We start from the raw sequence: 18,953 nt of genomic DNA on the forward strand, positions 1-18,953 counted from the left end.
ATAGGTGTGCCACCACACCCGACACTTAATGGCTTTAATTCTCCCTGGTATCTCCAGAGCCTAGTGGACCACCTGGAACATAGCAGATGAACTGAATTTACGCAGCTGGTACTGAGGCAGCACTTAAGGAAGAACTGCACTGAGAACATCTTGAGAAGAAAGATTTGTATTATTTCGGGGGATTTGAACACTCAGAATTACTGTCATCATTGTTAGGGATAGAATAGCATTTTGGTATTTCTGGTTTAGGAGATGTTGGCTATTTGGATTCTAATCCAATAATTTCTACCACCATAATATCTCTCTACCTGTCTATGTGTCTGTCTTCTGTCTTGTACACAGGCTGGATAAATGATAAGAGAATGAAGATCTACAGTGATTGAATCTGCTTGGGCTTACCCTATGAAACAAGAAGGGAGACATCTGTACTTCTTCACAAGGTTCTTCTCAATGTCCATTTCAGTTACAAGGTCCTCAACATAAAGAAGGGGAAAGTTCAGAAGCACACCATAGAATATTCATTACATTGTTGGCTGCTGAGAAGAAACAGGCTGCTTTTACCTATCCTGAGCTGAGAGCATCTAGATTTTGATTGGATTGTTGCCAGAGCTCATTAGCATAGTGTACCCTGACCTGGAATAGGGAACAGGAAAATGACCAGAACTTACTGGGACCTGAACGGGAGATGAGTTCTTGACAATATTGTCTACATCTGGATAAGAAGTCAGAAGGTAAGGAAGCCAAAACTATTGAGAAGAGAGGTAAATGTAAAGGTGGTGGTAATGGGCACCCACTCCTACATGGTTTTATATGTTATAGTTCATTCTCTGTAGAAATGATGAACATTGAATATACTTTGGCCAAAGTGCTTTAAAAAAAAATGAAATCTTGACAGATTTAGTTTTTTTAACCTGGAAGATGGTTTGTATTTACTTGTTTAAGGGCTGAAAAGCAGTCTTTTTTCTTCTTTATATTTTTATTTTATTTTATTTTATTTTGGTACTGGGGATTGAATCCAGAGGCACTTAACCACTGAGCTACATCCCCAGTCCTTTTTATATTTTATTTTGAGATTAGGGTCTCACGAAGTTACTTAGGGTCTTAGTAACTAAGTTACCGAGGCTAACTTTGAACTTGTTAATCCTCCTGCCTCAGCCTCCTGAGCCGCTTGGATTACAGGTGTGCAGCACCATGCCCGGCTAGTCATTTTATCTTTTCTGTTTTGTTCTTACTTTTCAGGGAAATATTAATGTTCATTCATTTAGCAAAAGTTTATATCAGAAAAAATATAAGAAATAACAGCTTTCCTGAAATATGACTTTTTTTAAAAAAATTTCTCTTCCCTTAATTTTGTCATGTATTTATTTTTGAGATGGGGGTCTCAATGTGTTGCCCAGGCTTGTCTTGAAGTCCTGAAAGCAAAGGGATCCTCCTGCATGCTGGGACTACAGGTGTGTGCTACTGTACCCAGCTCCCTTCCCTTAGTTTAATAACTCCCTTCCCTTAATTTAAAAGCAACGATTATATTTATTTTGGAACAGGTGAACATTGGGAATACATGTATGATAGTAAATTATGAACATATCCAAAGAGAATGAAGCATGGGTTTTGTTTGTTTGTTTGTGGTGCTACAGAATGCTACAGAATGAACCCAGGTCCTTGTGCTTGCTATGCTACCACTGAGCTATAAGCCCAGCTGTTTTTTGAATTTGAAAATATAAATTTTATTTTCCAAAGTTTAAAAAAAATCCATTTATTTTTATTATTCCATGCTGGGAAATGAACCTAAGACCTCATGCATGTACTCTACCACTGAGCTATACATTCCTACTCTAAAAATAAATCTATTCTAATTGTTTATAACAAAACTTGGGCTATCAAAGTTACTATTGCCAACACCCTAAGCAACTTAGGGAGACCCTGTCTCCAAATAAAAAATATAAAGAGCTTGGGATGTGGCTCAGTGGTGAAGTATCCCTGGGTTCAATCTTTGGTACAAAAAAAAAAAAAGTTACTATTGCTACAATTCAAAAGAGGTAAGTACATAAAACTGATGCTTGATACTTGTTATTTAAGTCCTTAGAATTAAAATCTTTTTTTTTTTTTAGCAGCAACTTAATTGTTTATTTCTTACTTAAAACTCGTGGGCGTTGGTCTAGGGTATAGCTCTATGGTAGAGGGTTTGCATTATACACACAAGGCCCTAGGTTCCATACCCAGCACTGCGGGGGGAAAAAAATCACAACAGCAATAACAACCCTTCTCTGCATTTAGTCTTGTATGTTAATGTTTGAACTGGGGAGTAGGGACCTCGTGTGCTTTGAGTCTGTGGCCACTGGGATGTTCCTAAGCGTGGGAAGAGGGGTAGAGGGGGAACTCACTTTAGCTTGTTATTTAATGGCTAACATTTCATTTATATGTTCAGATTAACACTCCTTATATACATACACTTTTCCTCAGTGGAGTTTGGTGATGGGTGAGTATAAGGAATAAATAAAAATAAATTAAAAAACAAAGTCTGCAGAAATTGCTAAACTTCATTCTACTATTATAACTTGTATTTTGAGTTTGCTGTTAAGTGGCTCTATATAGCATTGTTATGTCCTGGATTTTATAAGAGTGCCAACAAATGAGAGTGTTTCATAGATGAACATGTTTCACTTTGGATTTTGTATCCTACTAGCGAGAACATTTTATCTGCAAAATGATTAGCTTTTTTTTTCCTCCGTAGAAAACATTTCAAAATTTCTTTTCCTTTCTTCCCTCCTTCTTCCCATCCTCACTCCCAAATCTTTTGAAACCCATTATAGTTGGAAATTAGGGCAGTATTTCTTTTAAGGAAAAAATTTCAGTTCAAACAAACATTTTTTAGATATCATTTACATAATACAATTTAATCAAAGAAGTTAGACAGCATCTTTTTAAGAAGGTGGGGAGAGAGCTATTGTTGAAGATAGTCAAAAAAATCTTTTTAATTGCTTTTTTTTTTTTTCAGTATTGGAGATTGAACCCAGGGTGCTTTACTACTTTCCCAGCCCTTTTAATTTTTTATTTTGAGATGGGGGGTCTTGCTAAATTACCAAGGCTGTCCCCCTGAGTGGCTGGGATTATAGGTGTGCCCACCAGGCCTCGCTACAGTCAGAGAATCTTCAAGTGTGCTTTAAACATCTCTCCTCAATACTGGGAATTGAATCCAGGGACACTCTGCCACTGAGCTATATCACGGCCTTTAAAAAAATTTTTAATTTAGACTCAGTGTGATTGCATATGCCTATCATCTCAGCAACTAGGAAGGTTAATGCAGGAAGATGACAAATTTGAGAGCAGCCTGGGAAACTTCCTAAGACCTGTCTCAAAATAAGATCTGTCTCAAAAGGGCTGGGGGACTGGGTGTAGATCAGTGATAGAACACACTTGGATTTAATCCCTAGTACCACGCAAAATTTCTTTAAATCTAGAATTGAATTATTATTTACTTTGTTGTATTGGAGACTGATCTCAGGGGCACTCTGAACTAGATCCCTGGCCCTTCTCATTTTGAGGCTGGGCTTGAACTTTTGATCCTCCTGCCTTAGCTCCTGAGTAGGAGAAACACTATGTTATTTTTTGTTATTGTTTGGTACCAGGGATTGAACCTAGGGGCACTTAACTATTGAGCCACATCCTCAGCCCATTTTTTATATTTTATTTTGAGACAGGGTCTTACTGAGTTGTTTGGGGCCTTGCTAACTGAGTTGTTGAGGCTGCCTTTGAACTTGCAATCCTCCAGCCTTAGCCTCCTGAGCCACTGGGATTGCAGGCATGCACCACAATGCCCCCAGAAACACTATTTTAAAACAGCACTTCTTGAACAGCCGCCTTTAGCCCCTGTCTCCTGAAAATTGGTCTGGAGATATTTTGAGGTACCACAACTGAAAAGGGAGGTGCCCTCAGTACCTAGTGGGTAGAGATTAGGAATAATGCTAAACATTCTAAAATGTGCAAGATAGCCCCCACAACAAAGAATTACCTAATCCAAAATGTCCATAGTGCTAAGGTTAAGAAACCATGTTTCAGAGAATATTTGATGATGGTATTGAACATCCACAGACATATTTGGGAGACCAAAATTAATCTCTATGGCTTCCAGATAAATCAAATGTGATGTTACCCTTGTGTAACTTCATGGTAACTAATTTGTGAAATTGTTTCTGTGGAAAAAAGTCCAAAGCAGTTATCCTTCCCTGCCCTAACATTTATGAAGAAAAGGGTCCTAACCATTTGCTACACACAACAGTAGTTCTTACTAAGAACTAACTCTATAACCTAGCAATGAGAAAGGAAGCCCAGACCCAAGAGTCAAAATGATGATCTCTGTACTTCTAGTTCCCAATGGTCAAGGTTTATTTTAACAAGCTCACTAGTAGCTTCTATATTTTTTTTTATTAATATGTTGGAACTTGAAAAAAATGTTGGTGAATCAGATATTTCTGGCATATGAAACTGGTTTTTATCTCTTGAATGGTTGATATTACTTACTATCATTTATTTTTTAGCCTCTGAAAACAATCTTCTGTTTATGTTGCTTGAATAGGCTAATCCACCTATATCAAGAACCTTTGAGAGCAAATTCTCAAGGTCAAATTGAAGGAAATTGAATAGAGGAAAACGTGTGGGTGACCTGACTTTATCATGGAACCTGAAGACTTTGATTCTGAAGACAAAGAGGTATTAAACTGGGACATTAATGACATGAAACTGCCACAGGTATGTACTTGCTATAGGACTATCTTCTGCATTTGGCTATGAATCCTTGACTGTTATTAACCTGCTAAGACCTAAAAGGAAATTGGTGAGGGTCCCAGTTGTGTGAACTCCCTTAGACCTTCAGTAGACATCTGATGGAGGATTTTGTTGTTGTTTATTTTTCAATAAATGGAAACCAAGACCTCATGCTTGCTAAACAAGTGCTCTACCACTGAGTCACATCCCAACCCTTTTTACATTTTATTTTGAGACAGGGTTTTACTAAATTGCCCAGGCTGCCCTTGAACTTGCCATCCTCCTGTCTCAGCCTCCTGAGTAACCAGGATTTATACATGTGCACCACTACACCCAGCTCAACTGAGAAAGTTTAAGAGGAGACATGATTTGAGCAGCTCTGTACCTATCAGATCCTCCCAATACTAGACTGAGACAAAGAGTGTGCTAATTCCTTTCTCTTCCTAAGCTGCCCTGCTCAGGTTGTACTCACCCTGGCCAGTTGGTATGATCAAATGCATGACAATTTATTTGTGTTTCATTGTACACAAGATCCCACACCATTTTATCTTATAATAATGGCTTGTAGCTGCAATGTCTGACTGATGGCGTTTTTGTGGAATATGACATGCTCTTGTATGACTTCTGTAAATACCACACAGCCAAACTGGATTGAATTTTAGATATAGAATGCCTTTTATTTTAAATTTTCTTTGACCTCCTCTTTGGTAATTGACTTTCTAAGTCTTAATTTGATTGAAAGCACTGGTTGTTTAAAACTGATTTTTCCATGTATAAACATTCCTGGCTTCCTTGTCCTCTCTTTTGGGAGTTTTAATAATGTTTTCACTGGAGGTTATTTGAAAAGGAGACTAGGAAGACTAGGGATGGAGACTAACTAGTACCAAGAAATGAAAAGGTTCATCTAGTTTGCCTGATTCTGGGAGCAAGGAATTTGAATTACCCCAAGCAAAGGAGAGGAGACAGAGATTCCAGAGTCTTGATTTATAACCAATTGGTATTTTTACTTTAATGAAGATGTCCTTTTGTTTCTCCTTAAAGTCCTCTTGTATTCTCCCTTGGTAGGTCTTGGGAGGGGTGAAGAATGGAAAATGTACCTATTTTCTACTCACCTGAAGGTGGCTAAATGAACTACAGCTAAAACATACCCGTGTCTATTTTCAGGAACTTATGTTTATAACTGCTCTTAATTTGTATTACAATTTTTATAGCTGTTGTAGAGATGCTCTAAGGTAACTTTTAATTACTCCTAGCTCTGGGACCCTTATTTTTCCTGTTTCTAATTTTAAGATGGCAACTCATAAATAGAAGTTGGAGATACACAAACATCAAGAACTGAAGTTAGCAGATGCATGGAAGATGTTGCAATGTCACATTCTAGGGCAGGGTTTCAGTAGAATCAGAGATCTCCTTGAAGTGGTAGGCAATACTGTGTGTTAACACACACTTTTCTTTCTTTCTTTCTTTCTTTTTTTTTTCCCCCTTGGGACAGAGGATCCATATCACTCATCAGATCCATAAACAAAAAAGGAAAAGAACTACTTCCCTGAAGGGAAACTCGGGCTCATAGAAGCTCATGTTCCAACATGAATTTCCAAAAACAAGGCATTCTTAGTTACCTGAGAGAGTAAACTGAGAAATCTAGTGTGAAAATATAGATTCAGTTTTGGAAACATATCATTTAAAGTTTATAGAAAATATACCAAGATTATTTAGGGAAATAGTTAAGTGCCTTCAACTTGTTAAATATACCATGGAAATGATTAAAAAGTACAAATATTTCTTAATTTCTGAGCAGAGACCACACCATTCAGCCACCTCTGAAATTATATCAAGAATCAGTTGAGGGACTGAGGTTGTGACTCAGTGGTAGAGTGCTTGCCTGGCATGTGTGAGGCACTGGTTTTGATCCTCAGCACCACATAAAAATAAAATAAAGGTAAAGACATTTTTTATTTTTAAGAATCAGTTGAGGTAAAAAATAAAAGATCTGAGAAAGATTTTCAAACAAAAGGTTTTATTTTTTAGAACATATCTGGAAGCACTGTAGTGCATTATGGAAAACTTAGGACTTAGAGATAGCCCTGGACTTGAGTTCCAACTAATAATTCTAGAATTCATTGGTGAGTAGCTGTATTGCCTAATGTCTGTGTGACTCTGAACAAAATCATTTTTCTTACGTCTTTGATACCTTCTTACATATCTTGCCTCAATCTCTAAGCTATTTGGAGCAGTGTTTCCCAATTTGTAGAATACAAATTACAAGGAATTTTAAAAGGTCTTGCTGAGAAAGTAAAGGGGCAATGTTAAGTTCAAAGAAGCTAAACAAATTTCTTTACTGCAGATCTGTATTCTATTATTCCATCCTGTGTGTAATGGCTCTCCTGAGATAAGGTCATATTAAGAGGTGTTGCCCTAAAATATTTTCACCATGGGCCTCTTTTTGCATGAAGACCCACAGATTATTAATGTTCCAGCTTGTACAAAAAAACTGTGGTTCAGAGTCAAATGCAATATCTTCTTCATATAAATTTCCTCAATTACATTTTCTCTCCCACCTATAAAAATAATTCATGGTTTATTTTTCATAATTTTATATTCTTGCTGGAACAATTTACTTCGGCAACATATGGTACAAATTCTTTACCTGTTCTCAGCTTCTCACATGCTTCCAGTTTCAATCAGTAAATGCTAACTGGTTATTTTGGGTAATTGGTTACCCATTGGCTAATCTTCCAGGCCTAGAATCTCTGCATCCTTTTATATCCCTCAGATATATCAAGATGTGTGGATTAAGTTTTGACAACAGTGAGAGTGATGTCCCCTGGAGCAGGCAGAGAGATGCTGGGGCCATTTGGCTATGTTGACTTCCATCTCTGGTCTAGTGGAACAAATACAGTGTCTATATAGAGAATTAACACCAAGTAGAAAAATGCTAGAGGAGCTTGAAAGAGGGATACGTGTTCAGCCTGACTCTGCCATGGGAACAAGACAGAGCCTCTAGCAAATGGCTTTGACCATCAAGGGAAAGCATAGGGCACCAAAATCTGAAGACTCTTAGATGTCTCCACCTGAGGGAGCCATGCAAAGGAATTCAGCAAGAATATTTGGGGTGTTACTGGCTGGACAGGTGGGTTGGAAGTGGGCTATCCCTAGAAGACAGTGCTATCATATAGGTAGTGAGAAGCCATTAGGTTGTTGCACTGGAAACCATCCTGTTCGGATCCTGGGCATAGAAAGGCCCCATCCCTCCAACTCCACCTGCTCTCAGTAACTCTTTCTGGACATCTGGGCATTGAACCCAGATGAACCCTCCTCCTTCTTCTGTATTATGTCTTTACTAATCTTCATGTCACTGTTTCTATTTGAATTTAATTTCTGCTTAATACAGCCATTAGGAAGCAGAAGTGTAGGTACCTGAAGTATAGGAATCACCGATAAAAGTCTCTTTTCTCTAAGCCAACGTAATCCATCAATTTTGTTTTCCCTTTCATTCCCCTTACATTACGTATACTGGAAAGTTCCATTCCAATTGCTTTAGTGAGTGCTTGGTTCATACAGCAAATGTTGGGCATTGATTTATTTTTACCTTCATTAAAAATGTAGATTATGTGGTCCCAAAGAGTGTCATGCTCTCATTAAAACCGATTATAACATTTATGGAAGAGCCTTGTAGGAAATTTATTTTTTTTTGTTTGAAAATTAGGAAGTAATTCAGTTTCTTTTTCTACTTTAAAGTACCCATTTCACAGAGGGAGGTTAAGTATCCATTCTGTTCCTAACACCAGCCAGTTCTTCCAAGCAGAAATCTGTTGTTTCAATAACACCACAGCAGAAAACACACTGAATCATTTTGCTCCTAAGCCCTGACTAGTTTTCAGATCAAATCCATGGCCAAAGCCACACTAAGCAATTAACTCACATGATTCCAGGGGTTTCTTGATTGTTTTTGTTTTATAATCCTAGGGATTAAAACCATAGCCTAGTGCATACTAAGCATGTACTCTACCAATCAACTACAACTCTAGCCCAACTCCACGTTTTAAGTACTTTGTTTTCGGTAAAGAAAACATTCCCCCATCTGGGCATGGTGGGGCATGCCTAAAATCCCAGCAACAAGTTCAAAGCCAGCATCAGCAATTTAGTGAGGCAACTTGGAGAGATCCTATTTCCAAATAAAAAATAAAAAGGGCTGGGGATGGGCTCAGTGGTTAAGTGTCCCTTGGGTTCAATCCCTGCTACCAAAAAAAGAAAGAAAGAAAACATTTCCTAGAATAGACTAGTAGAAAAAAAAAAAAGGGTATGAAAGGACTGTCACTCCAATTTGTTGGTTCCTGGATTATGATTTTACCTAGTAAAATTTCCTTTAACTCTGCAGAAGATGATCCCAAAATTGTGAGCAAAAGCAACTTGTAAACTTTTCTGCTAATTCATAAGACTCAATGTAATCAGAACAAAGCAACTGTAGGAATCTTGTGTCTTGATGCTAAGGAGCTAACAGAGAAACCGGATTCTGGATTTTTTGTCAATTATAATTTGACTACATGATCAGGTCACATTGTTGGTCTGATGGGGACACCCATGACTTGACCCTCTACCTAGCAGTCTTTTGGACCTCAAGGTCATGTGAACGTTCTTGGCACAGCTTCACCTATATGGACTCCCATGGTTATTTGGGTTCCCACTACTAGGGCCGGAATTCTGCCACTTTGGGCTGCTGCTGTGATGGGGATAGGAATGTTCTTTCCACTGTGGAAGTACAGACACTCCTCCAGGTTTCCTCCAGTAGAGGTGGTGAAGAGGGAAAGGAAGGGCAGAAGAGAAGAGAGAAGTAGGCGACAAAAAATTTGGAAGCTGGAGTAACTTGGTCTCACTTAGTTTTTTCAGAGCAAATAAGGAATTTTATCCTGAGTTGTGGTTCCTGAACTCATGTAGGAAATAGCAAGTTTAATGTAAGGAATCATTCTAAGATGATCAAATGCATTTTGTTGGAATGAATTTCTTTCCTTGATGATACTTGGAGTTTTATTTCCAGTTGGCCCAGAAGAGAGAAGTTCCCGGAAAGTTTTATGTAGATCAATATGCTACTTGATTTTTTTTTTTCTCTAAGTCACATCTAATTTTTTCCCTATATTTGATTTGCTTAAAGGTGTTTCTGTTTGCTGTGCCTTCTGTATTTGGAAATATTTATTATAAGGATTTAATAATCTATCCATATAATTAAGGAAAACCCAGCAAATCATTGCTTTATATGAGTGCTCTATAAATACCAGTGGTTTTTTGTTTTTTTTTCCCAGTCCTGGGGATGGAACCCAGGGCTTTTCACATTTGAGGCAAGTACTCTAACACTAAGCCCCATCCCCAGGCCCCCTTTTCATTTTTATTTTGATACAGGTTTTTTCCAAATTGCTGAGGCTGGCCTTAAATTCAATCTTCTTGCTTTAGCCTCCTGAGTAGCTGGGATTACAGGTAGACATCACCATACCCATCTCAATTTTGATAAAATGACCTAACGTAAATCATTTTGATATTTCAAAAACTGAGTCTAAATTTATTACTCTTACATAGCAGTAATATCTAATTCTTAGCTGGGTGTGGTGACATCTCCCTGTAATCCCAACTACTCAGAAGCCTGAGGCAGAAGAATCACAAGTTTGAGGCTAGTCTAGGCAACTTAGCGAGATCCTGTCTCAAAGTAAAAAATAAATAGAGCTGAGTTTGTAGCTCAGTGATAACGTGCCCCCAATACCACAAAGAAAAAATAATCTCTAATTCTTACAACACCCTACCAAAATTTCAAGAGGTTAAGTTAAATTAGAATTAAGAGAGTATAAACAGTGCTCTGATTACATAGCACTTGGAAAGCTTTGAGTGAGTTAGAAGATTAAATCTACTTAACTAAGAGGAAAAACAAAGAGTTACTCATGAAAAGTTAGAAATTAAGATAAACAAAGGATCTAAAAAGAAGCAAATATTTTATGGGGATTTGCTAAACAAGATTAAGAAATGATTATTCTTTCATTTTAAATTTTACCTCTCTGATGCCTTAAATTTAAATGGCTTTCAAAAATTCTTTTCTCATATTCAGGCCTGCAGACATAGCTCAGTGGTAGGGCATTTGCCTAGCACATGTGAGGCCTTGAGTTCAATCCCCAGGACTGCAAGAAAATCTTAGTCTGAGAAAATCAGAGCCTGAGAAATCACTGTCATCCATTTGACTCTTAAGTTGTTTTGCATTATTGGAATCTGAATTTTCTCATAATTTCAAAGTAAAAGGTGTCAAAAATCCCACTAACTGTCAGATTAAAAGATTGGGTGCAGTGGTGCTTGTAATCCCAGCTACACAGGAGGCTGGAACAGGAGGATTGTGAATTTGAGGGTTAGGCAACTTAGTGAGACTCTGTTTCAAAATAAAATTTAAAAGGTTTAAGGATGTGGCTTAATGATAGAGCGCACCTGGATCCAATCCCCAGTACTGCCAGACTGGGCACAAATAAATAGCCAAGAGAATCATTTGATCACATTGACTCTTAGTGATTTTCTCCATCCATATACTATCAAGTATATGGATTATTACTCATGAATCTGAATTACAGTATTATTCATGAATCCTGAAAACCAGGGTGCCAATGGACACCCTGCAGAAATAAATAGATTAGATGATGTGGAGATCACTTCTTCCTCCACAGGAAGGGTGTCTTTGCTTTAGTCAGAATATCTAAGATGCTAATAGATTTATTCCTCGTATTCTGGGTCATAGAAGTTATGACCTAGATCAGCCCGAAGAGGACACTTGTCTTTAAAAATCTCAACTTTTCTCTAAGTCCCTCTTTTCTCCTGTCTCTGTTACTCTGATAACTATGTATTATAGTGCAGTAATCCAAACAATTTCAATCTACCATATTTTCATAGTCCAAATAATGAAAGATAAGTACATATTTTAATGTTTTAATTTGCACTTTTTATCATTTCAAATAATAAAATACTCTGTTACACTTTCTATGGCATTTCTATGGGACAAAACGAGAGCATTATGTAGGATTTTAGTTAGAACAAAGAGAAGGTGGGTGGAGAAAGCAAGAGGTTGGAGGCTGGCTGGCAGCTTTTCACCCCAGGCATTAAATTTTATGAAGCTCAGAATTGCCAGGGGACTGGGGAAGAAAGGGAAAGTCCTGGAAAGGACAGAGAGACAAGTCTGGCTGCACCTTCCTCTGGGATGCCTAATGGACCAGCGGGACTTCTCCAGATGCCACTCTGTGTGCTTTCCAACCTTCCTCCCTTCTCCTCTGGGGCTGCTTCCTGTTCTTTGGCATATTCTAAACTTGAAGTGTAACTCAGTAAACGCCTATCCATCCTGAGGTTGATATTTGTGTTCTTATTTCTAAAAAATTTTTGGCTTTATTTTCTCATATTCTGGACTGTGCTTTCCTGTTGGAGAGGCACCCTGATCTCTTCCTCTGAGCCTTCTAGAATTTTCTATTTTGATCTTCCACAATCTTCTGGAGGAAAAGTGTTCTTGCTAGTTATTTGACAGTTGTGTAATTCTGACTGCTCATTTCATTCTAAGAATTATGCAGGATCTGTCAAATGCAGCATCTGTTACCATTGTTGGGCCTGGGATGTGAACTGTTCTGTCAGTGGCTAACATCTACACAGGGCCCACAGCATGGCAGGTGTCATGCTAAATATTTTATATTTAACCCTCAGAACAACTCTTGAGATTGGCAGGTCTCATTATCCTTGTTATACAGATGAAGAAACAGAAGCATAGAAAGCAAAATAACTAAGGATCTGTATCCCTGAACTTTTGTTTTTGTTATTTTTGCAGAACTGAGCTTTGAACTCAGGGATGCTACATCCCCAACCCTTTTTAATTTTGTGACAGGGTCTCAATACATTGCTGAGGCTGGCCTTGAACTTGCAACCCTCTTGAGTAGCTGGGATTATAGGTGTGTGCCTGTGTGCCAACATGCCAGCCTTATTATTACTTTATGGTACAAATTTGCCAACTTAACTTTTTTTTTTTTTTTAGAAAAACAGGAATTGAACCCTGGGGCATTTAACCACTGAGCCACATTTTTATTTTGAGGCAGGGTTTCATTAAGCTGCTGAGGCTGGCCTCAAACCTGGGATTCCTCCTGCCTCAGCCTCCAGAGTCTCTGAGATGACTGGCATGTGCCACTGCACCCAGCCATTTTAACCATTTTTAAGTATATGGTATAGAAATGGTTACCTCATGCACTTTGTTATGTAACCCCTCTCTAGAACTTTTTCATCTTGTAAAACTAAAATTCTGTATCCATTGGATAATAGCTGCCTCATCTCTGACCTTACACAGAAGAGTTTAATCAGATGTTCATACACAGGGAATAGCATCTGTCCTGGGCCAGAATACAGCTCCTTCCTGAGTCCTCTGCCATTTGAGGCATACATATACAGTGATAGAGAAAAAGGGAAATAAAGTGGGGAATAAAGTGACTCTTGGGACCTTTGTGAATCAGGGCCCTCCAGTCTCCCCACTGCTTATCTCTAGTGACTTTGCATAAGCCTGTGGGATTCCCAACAAGGTAACCGCAGTGTGGTATGAGACATTATCTTACTGACCAGTTACAAAGTTTTCCTTAGTTATTGTGAAAGAGCACAGTGATTACTTCACTCTCAAAAATTCTTCCTTAGAAATGGTCATTACTTTTATCACCAAGGACTACAGAAACATCAATCAGATAGAACTCAAAGGGCCTAAATTCCAGCTTATTTTGGTTCAGCGACTGGACAGACACAGCAGTCTCTCTGCAGCTGTTGTGCTGTGCAGATATCATCTCCAGGATTCAGTCTAGGCCAGACTTGCCAACCGTCTCATGCTTTGCTCTCGATGGCCGAATCGTCCCTCATGTCTATTGACTCTTCCATGATGAACGGTTGCGTTTTAGGGCTCGAACTCTAATAGCCACCTTTGTGTTTCTATCAGAATGTGAAAAAGACTGACTGGTTCCAGGAGTGGCCAGATTCCTATGTGAAGCACATCTACAGCTCAGAGGACAGGAATGCGCAGCGGCACCTGAGCAGCTGGGCCATGCGCAACACGAACAACCACAACTCTCGCATCCTCAAGAAGTCCTGTCTGGGTGTGGTGGTGTGCGGCCACAACTGCTCTACCAAGGAGGGGCGCAAGGTCTACCTGAGACCTGCGATCTGTGACAAAGCCCGGCAGAAGCAGCAGAGTGAGTGGGACTTGGTGGTACTGGCAAGGAAACTGGTGTCCCTCTAGATGCCCCTGTCCAAATGGGCCAGTATCTCCCAACACATCCTAAAGGCTGTGTTACATCCCAACAAACCCTTCACACTAGAGTGCAGTGGGGAGCGAGGCTGAGTACATTCGGGGGAACCAACCCACTCCCTTGTTCCCCAACCTCACAGATCTACACATCCAGAGCTCCCACCAAGAAACTGCTCCCTTGGGTTAGGCACCTGATGCAAGCCCCTTGTTAAAAAGAAGATAGATCACAACTTCTGTCATGAACTCATCAGTGACCCATGTGAAGTTTAGTAGAATTAGAAAGTAAAAGTTTAATATGAAGTGGTTTATCAGACTTGCCATCTAACATCTTGGCAATGAGCCCCCGTGTGACCTTAATGCATGCATTCATCTGGAGGGGCAGTCGTGGGATTAATTTAATTTAAAGTTAGATTTAGATCTGTCCACTTAGGTTCATATCATTATCACAAGCTGAAATGTTTGTTCTTTTTATTTTCTGTACTCATGGATTGTGAAATAGACACTCTTCGCGTTCCCTGTTCCAAAGCCCACTGCAGACCCCAAGTTATTTCACATTCTTTCCTAGTAATTTGTTTCCAAAACTTGCTCTCTGGTCAGAACCTGTTATTAGTCATTCATACCCTAGTAAAAATTGAATGGCTGTGTTCTCTCTCCCAGGGTTTTTTTTCCCCTTGATCCTTAGTTCAATTGTAAAATGAAAGAAAATTTTTCTCTACTCTAAAAGAATTTTAAATATCAGCAAATAAGTAGGGAGACCTTTTTCTGCTCAAAAGAGCTCCTTGTTGACCTGCTAACTACCCATACCCCACTTAGAAGGTAGCATCTTGCTGTATCCATGTATAAGACCAATCTAGGCCATTATGGTGGCCAGGTATTCTTTGGTCTGGGGGGATAATACCCCATAGACAGAAGTCCATAAAACCACCCAGGTGTATTTGCTACCATACAGAAGTTGAGTCTGTGCAGGGTTCATAAGTGCCCCATGTGGCTCAGCCAGCCACGTACCATCACTTTCTTTTGCTTTTTGTAGAGAAAAGTTGTCCCAACTGTAATGGGCCTTTGAAGCTGATTCCTTGCCGAGGCCATGGGGGCTTCCCCGTCACCAACTTCTGGAGACACGATGGACGCTTCATATTCTTCCAGGTTGGATTTGAGTTAGTTATGTGATTCTGTTTCTCTGTAATTTGACAAATGTTTCCAGAGTTTCTTGGAAAAAGTAGGCTCTTCAGAAGCTAGAGACACTGGAGCAAAGACAACCCTGCACCAATGCTGGGAGTCCCTGCTCAGGGAGAGCAAATATCTGCACCCCACACTTCAGCCGAGGTTGGAGGTGCTGGGAAGCCCTGGGGAGGGAGCTGGCTAAGAGGCCCTAGCTCCTGACCACAGACAACAGCTAATCAGATCACACCCAGGCTAGCACAGTACACTGAAGCCCACAGTCTTCAATGGCCACCTCTGACTTTTAACTATCTCTGGAAAATTGAACAAGTTACTTTTCCCCTAAAAGCACAATTTTTTGCTAAAACATATAAGAAATTCAAATGGGGGCAGTGGTGTAAACAGTCATGACAAATGGACTCTGATATCAGACTACCTGGATAGTCTGATATCAGAGTACAGTACTAGCTAACCAGATTAAAAAAAAAAAAAAAAAAGTAGTCCTGATTTGGAACATTTGCCGGTTTCTATGATGTGACAGTTCCCTCCGTGACTGATGTTAAGCTGCCAGCCTTTTTTAATAATCAACTCACAAAATTCCTAAATGTTTCACTATTGGCTTTCTGTTTGGCTGGTTCCAATGAGGGGAATCACAGCCAATCCCTGCCCCCACCACACTGCCCCTCACAAGGGGAGGTTACCCACGTGGTTCAACCTCTCCATGCCTCAGTTTCCCATTCTGTAACTGGGGGTGGAAATGATGGTGTGAACCTTAAGGGTTGTGCTGGGTGAGATAAGCAGGGTCTACCAAAGTCCTACACATGCTCTAGGAAGCACTGAGGATGAGAGGAACCACAGGAAGAAGGAGTCTCATGAACAAGAGCAGACAGGCAGGAGCATGGGGGGCTTAGGAGATACTTCAGAAGTTTTTCTCATCCTGTTGCAATAAGCAATACCACCACCATAGAGTCGTGCGACAGTAAAAACACACACCACAAAGTACCATCCAGTTCTTTCTTTCTTTTTTACTTCCTTGTCTCTTTTAAGTCAAAGGGAGAGCATGATCATCCAAAGCCAGAAACCAAGTTAGAAGCTGAGGCAAGAAGAGCAATGAAGAAAGTGCATGGGGCACCTGCCTCTGTCTCCCTAAAGCTGAAGGGGAACCCAGGATCCAAGGTAACCTGACATCAAGTATGCTCAAAACATACGGCAACTTGCCACCCCTGTGGTGTGGATGGGAATGGTCGGGTCTTTTACTGACAAAGAGATCCAAAAAGCATACACTGTCATGCTCATTTATAAATAAGCATCTACCAAAGAAATGGAGTTGTTTTTCTCTTTCTTTTATTTATTTTTTCCTGAGGCAGATCTCTCTAATTTGCCCAGGCTGGTCTTGAACTAGGGATCTTCCTGCCTCTAGTTTTAGATTTGACTCTTAATTTCTGCTCCCACCACACTGCCCCTTACAAGGGGAGGTTACCCAGGTGGTTCAATCTCTTCTTGCCTCGGTTTCCTATTCTGTAACTGGGGGTGGAAATAATGGTGTGAACCTTAAGGGTCGTTCTAGGTGAGACAGGCAGTGTAGCATGCTCTCAACCATAAAAATCTATGTAAGTGTCCAGTCATCTTCCCTACTACACTTAAAAAAGACAAACCCGAATGAGTGCTTTGGCACTCTATAATTTTATCCTAATAGAACCAAATTATAATTAAAATAATCTCCATCAAATAGCCTTGTGCTTTTTTTCCCCTCAAAATTTCCATATGCCTCCAGAGTAGCTTGTGTCCTTAGCTTCCCTACCAACATGAAATAAAGTTTCTGAAGATTAAAGAAATTGCAGGACAAACGAAGGCATTTCCTCCTGTTCACTCTCGTTGGTCATATCCTTTTCTCTCCTCCCCTAAAACTATCCTCTTATTAGCTAATACTTTGACATAAACAAGAGTATAACTTAGTTCTGAACCAGGTTCTTTTCTTATGATTGACTAGTGAGTAATATAATTCCTTCATTTATAAAAATAAATTGACTATCCAGCACTGAAAGAAAAGTGGAAGACAGGAGGGAAGGAGAGAGGAGGAGAGGGGAGTGGTTTGATTTTTCTTAAATCGGTCTTAAAAGTTTCTCAGAAAGACAGAGTATTAGGTTTATGTTCGAGTGTGAAATATCTTAGGCCTGGCTGTGTTTCCATAGAGAGAAAGGAAATCCAGCTTCTACTGGTTGGAAAGGTTTAAAATGGAAACCGAGGCAGCCTTTACTTCCCCAGTCTGCGGTGGCTGGGAGGGAGCTACTGTGTGTCCCTGCTTGAAATATGCAAGGAACGAGGGGAATCTGATGAAGCACGTGCTTGTAGAGGAAAACTCGTGGGTGTCTGTGGTAGTGGTGTGGATTTGCTTAACTTATTAACATGAGCATTTCACTTTCCTTTCCAGTCTCTTCCAGGTGAAACACAAAGTCAGGGAAGTTTACCTTTAACTTGGTCATTCCAGGAAGGTGTCCAATTGCCTGGCAGTTACAGTGGACATTTAATAGCTAACACTCCCCAGCCGAATTCACTGAATGATTGCTTATCCTTCTCCAAGAGTTATGGTTCAGGGGGAACCACTGATCTGGCAGACCCGGCTTCCACCTTAGACCCCACTAAGCTGTATGAAAAATGCAGATTTTCCAGTAATAGGATCTACAATAGTGGAGACCTGTTTCAGCCTTCTGCCTCTGGAGTCTACTCAGATTATGACAATCTGCAAGCATGGAATAAAAACGCTGCTTTGGGGAGAAGCCCTCTCAATGACAACTATTGTCCCAATTATCCTTTTCCTCTGACCGGCTGGCCTTGTGACTTCTTTCCTTCCCAGAATTCTCTGGAGAACTTTCCCCAGCAGATTCCCCTGGAACCACCTGCTGCCAAAACTAGCTGCCACCCATTATGGCCAAATCCAGGGGGCGAGCTTTATGAAGAGAAAGTGCCTGTGGATTTCAACAGCTACGTTCCTTCTCTCGCTTACCATCCACCACAGGAAGACCCCTTTCTGTTCACCTACACCCCTCATCCTCACCAGCAATGCACCCTGCCAGGCAAGAGCACCAAGTGGGATTTTGAGGAAGAAATGACATATATGGGTTTGGATCATTGCAACAATGAAATGCTTCTAAACCTCTGTCCTTTAAGATGACTTAAATTTTTTGACAATCTTTTCCCTCCTGCAAAAAAAAAAAAAAAATTAAAAAAAAAACTACTTTGAGAATTGGCTGGAAGAATTTCCTTAGGAAGCAGCTTTTAAAACATAACTACAGATAAATGGGAATCACAACAAGTGGTAGGCAAAATATTTTTCATGCAAATAATCTTTTTGCCTCCTCCACCCTAATGCTTCCATCCTCAGTAAGGACTAGAAACTTACCCAGCCTGCTGTGTGAAATGCCCTCTGATCTCCCCACCCCACACTCATTGTTTGGGGCTTTTAGCACCTCTGCTACCTCTTGGGTTTCATTGTCACAGACACATATCAAATGGAGCAAAGATGTGAAGAGTCCACCTGTTTAGGATCTCCTCCATGCCTTCTTTTTCATAACAAAAAATGACAAAACCCAGAAACAGGGTAGAAAGAGCTGCAGAAGTATATAAAGATAAATAGAATTGATATATTTAATACTTTGTTTAGTAATCAAATTCATTTATAAAATATGTATTTTCTAGTTGATTTCTAAGACTTGTCAAGACAAGAAGCATGAACTAACTCCATAAAGGACAGCAAAAC

The 18,953-nt window shown here is 39.8% G+C and overlaps 1 protein-coding gene across 1 annotated transcript; it reads left to right on the top strand.

Moving 5' to 3' along the window:
* Window positions 1-616: 616 nt before the first annotated feature.
* On the top strand, window positions 617-18,522 carry Gcm1 (glial cells missing transcription factor 1). The gene is made up of 6 exons (XM_078019879.1): window positions 617-731; window positions 4,574-4,746; window positions 13,730-13,982; window positions 15,069-15,181; window positions 16,244-16,372; window positions 17,628-18,522. Exons 2-6 carry the CDS (start codon window positions 4,672-4,674, stop codon window positions 18,366-18,368), a joined length of 1,311 nt encoding a protein of 436 aa, XP_077876005.1. The 5' UTR covers window positions 617-731; window positions 4,574-4,671; the 3' UTR covers window positions 18,369-18,522.
* The last annotated feature ends 431 nt before the right edge of the window (window positions 18,523-18,953 follow it).

The sequence above is a fragment of the Ictidomys tridecemlineatus genome, chromosome 8 (genome assembly GCF_052094955.1).
Source record: "Ictidomys tridecemlineatus isolate mIctTri1 chromosome 8, mIctTri1.hap1, whole genome shotgun sequence".
NCBI lineage: Eukaryota > Metazoa > Chordata > Mammalia > Rodentia > Sciuridae > Ictidomys > Ictidomys tridecemlineatus.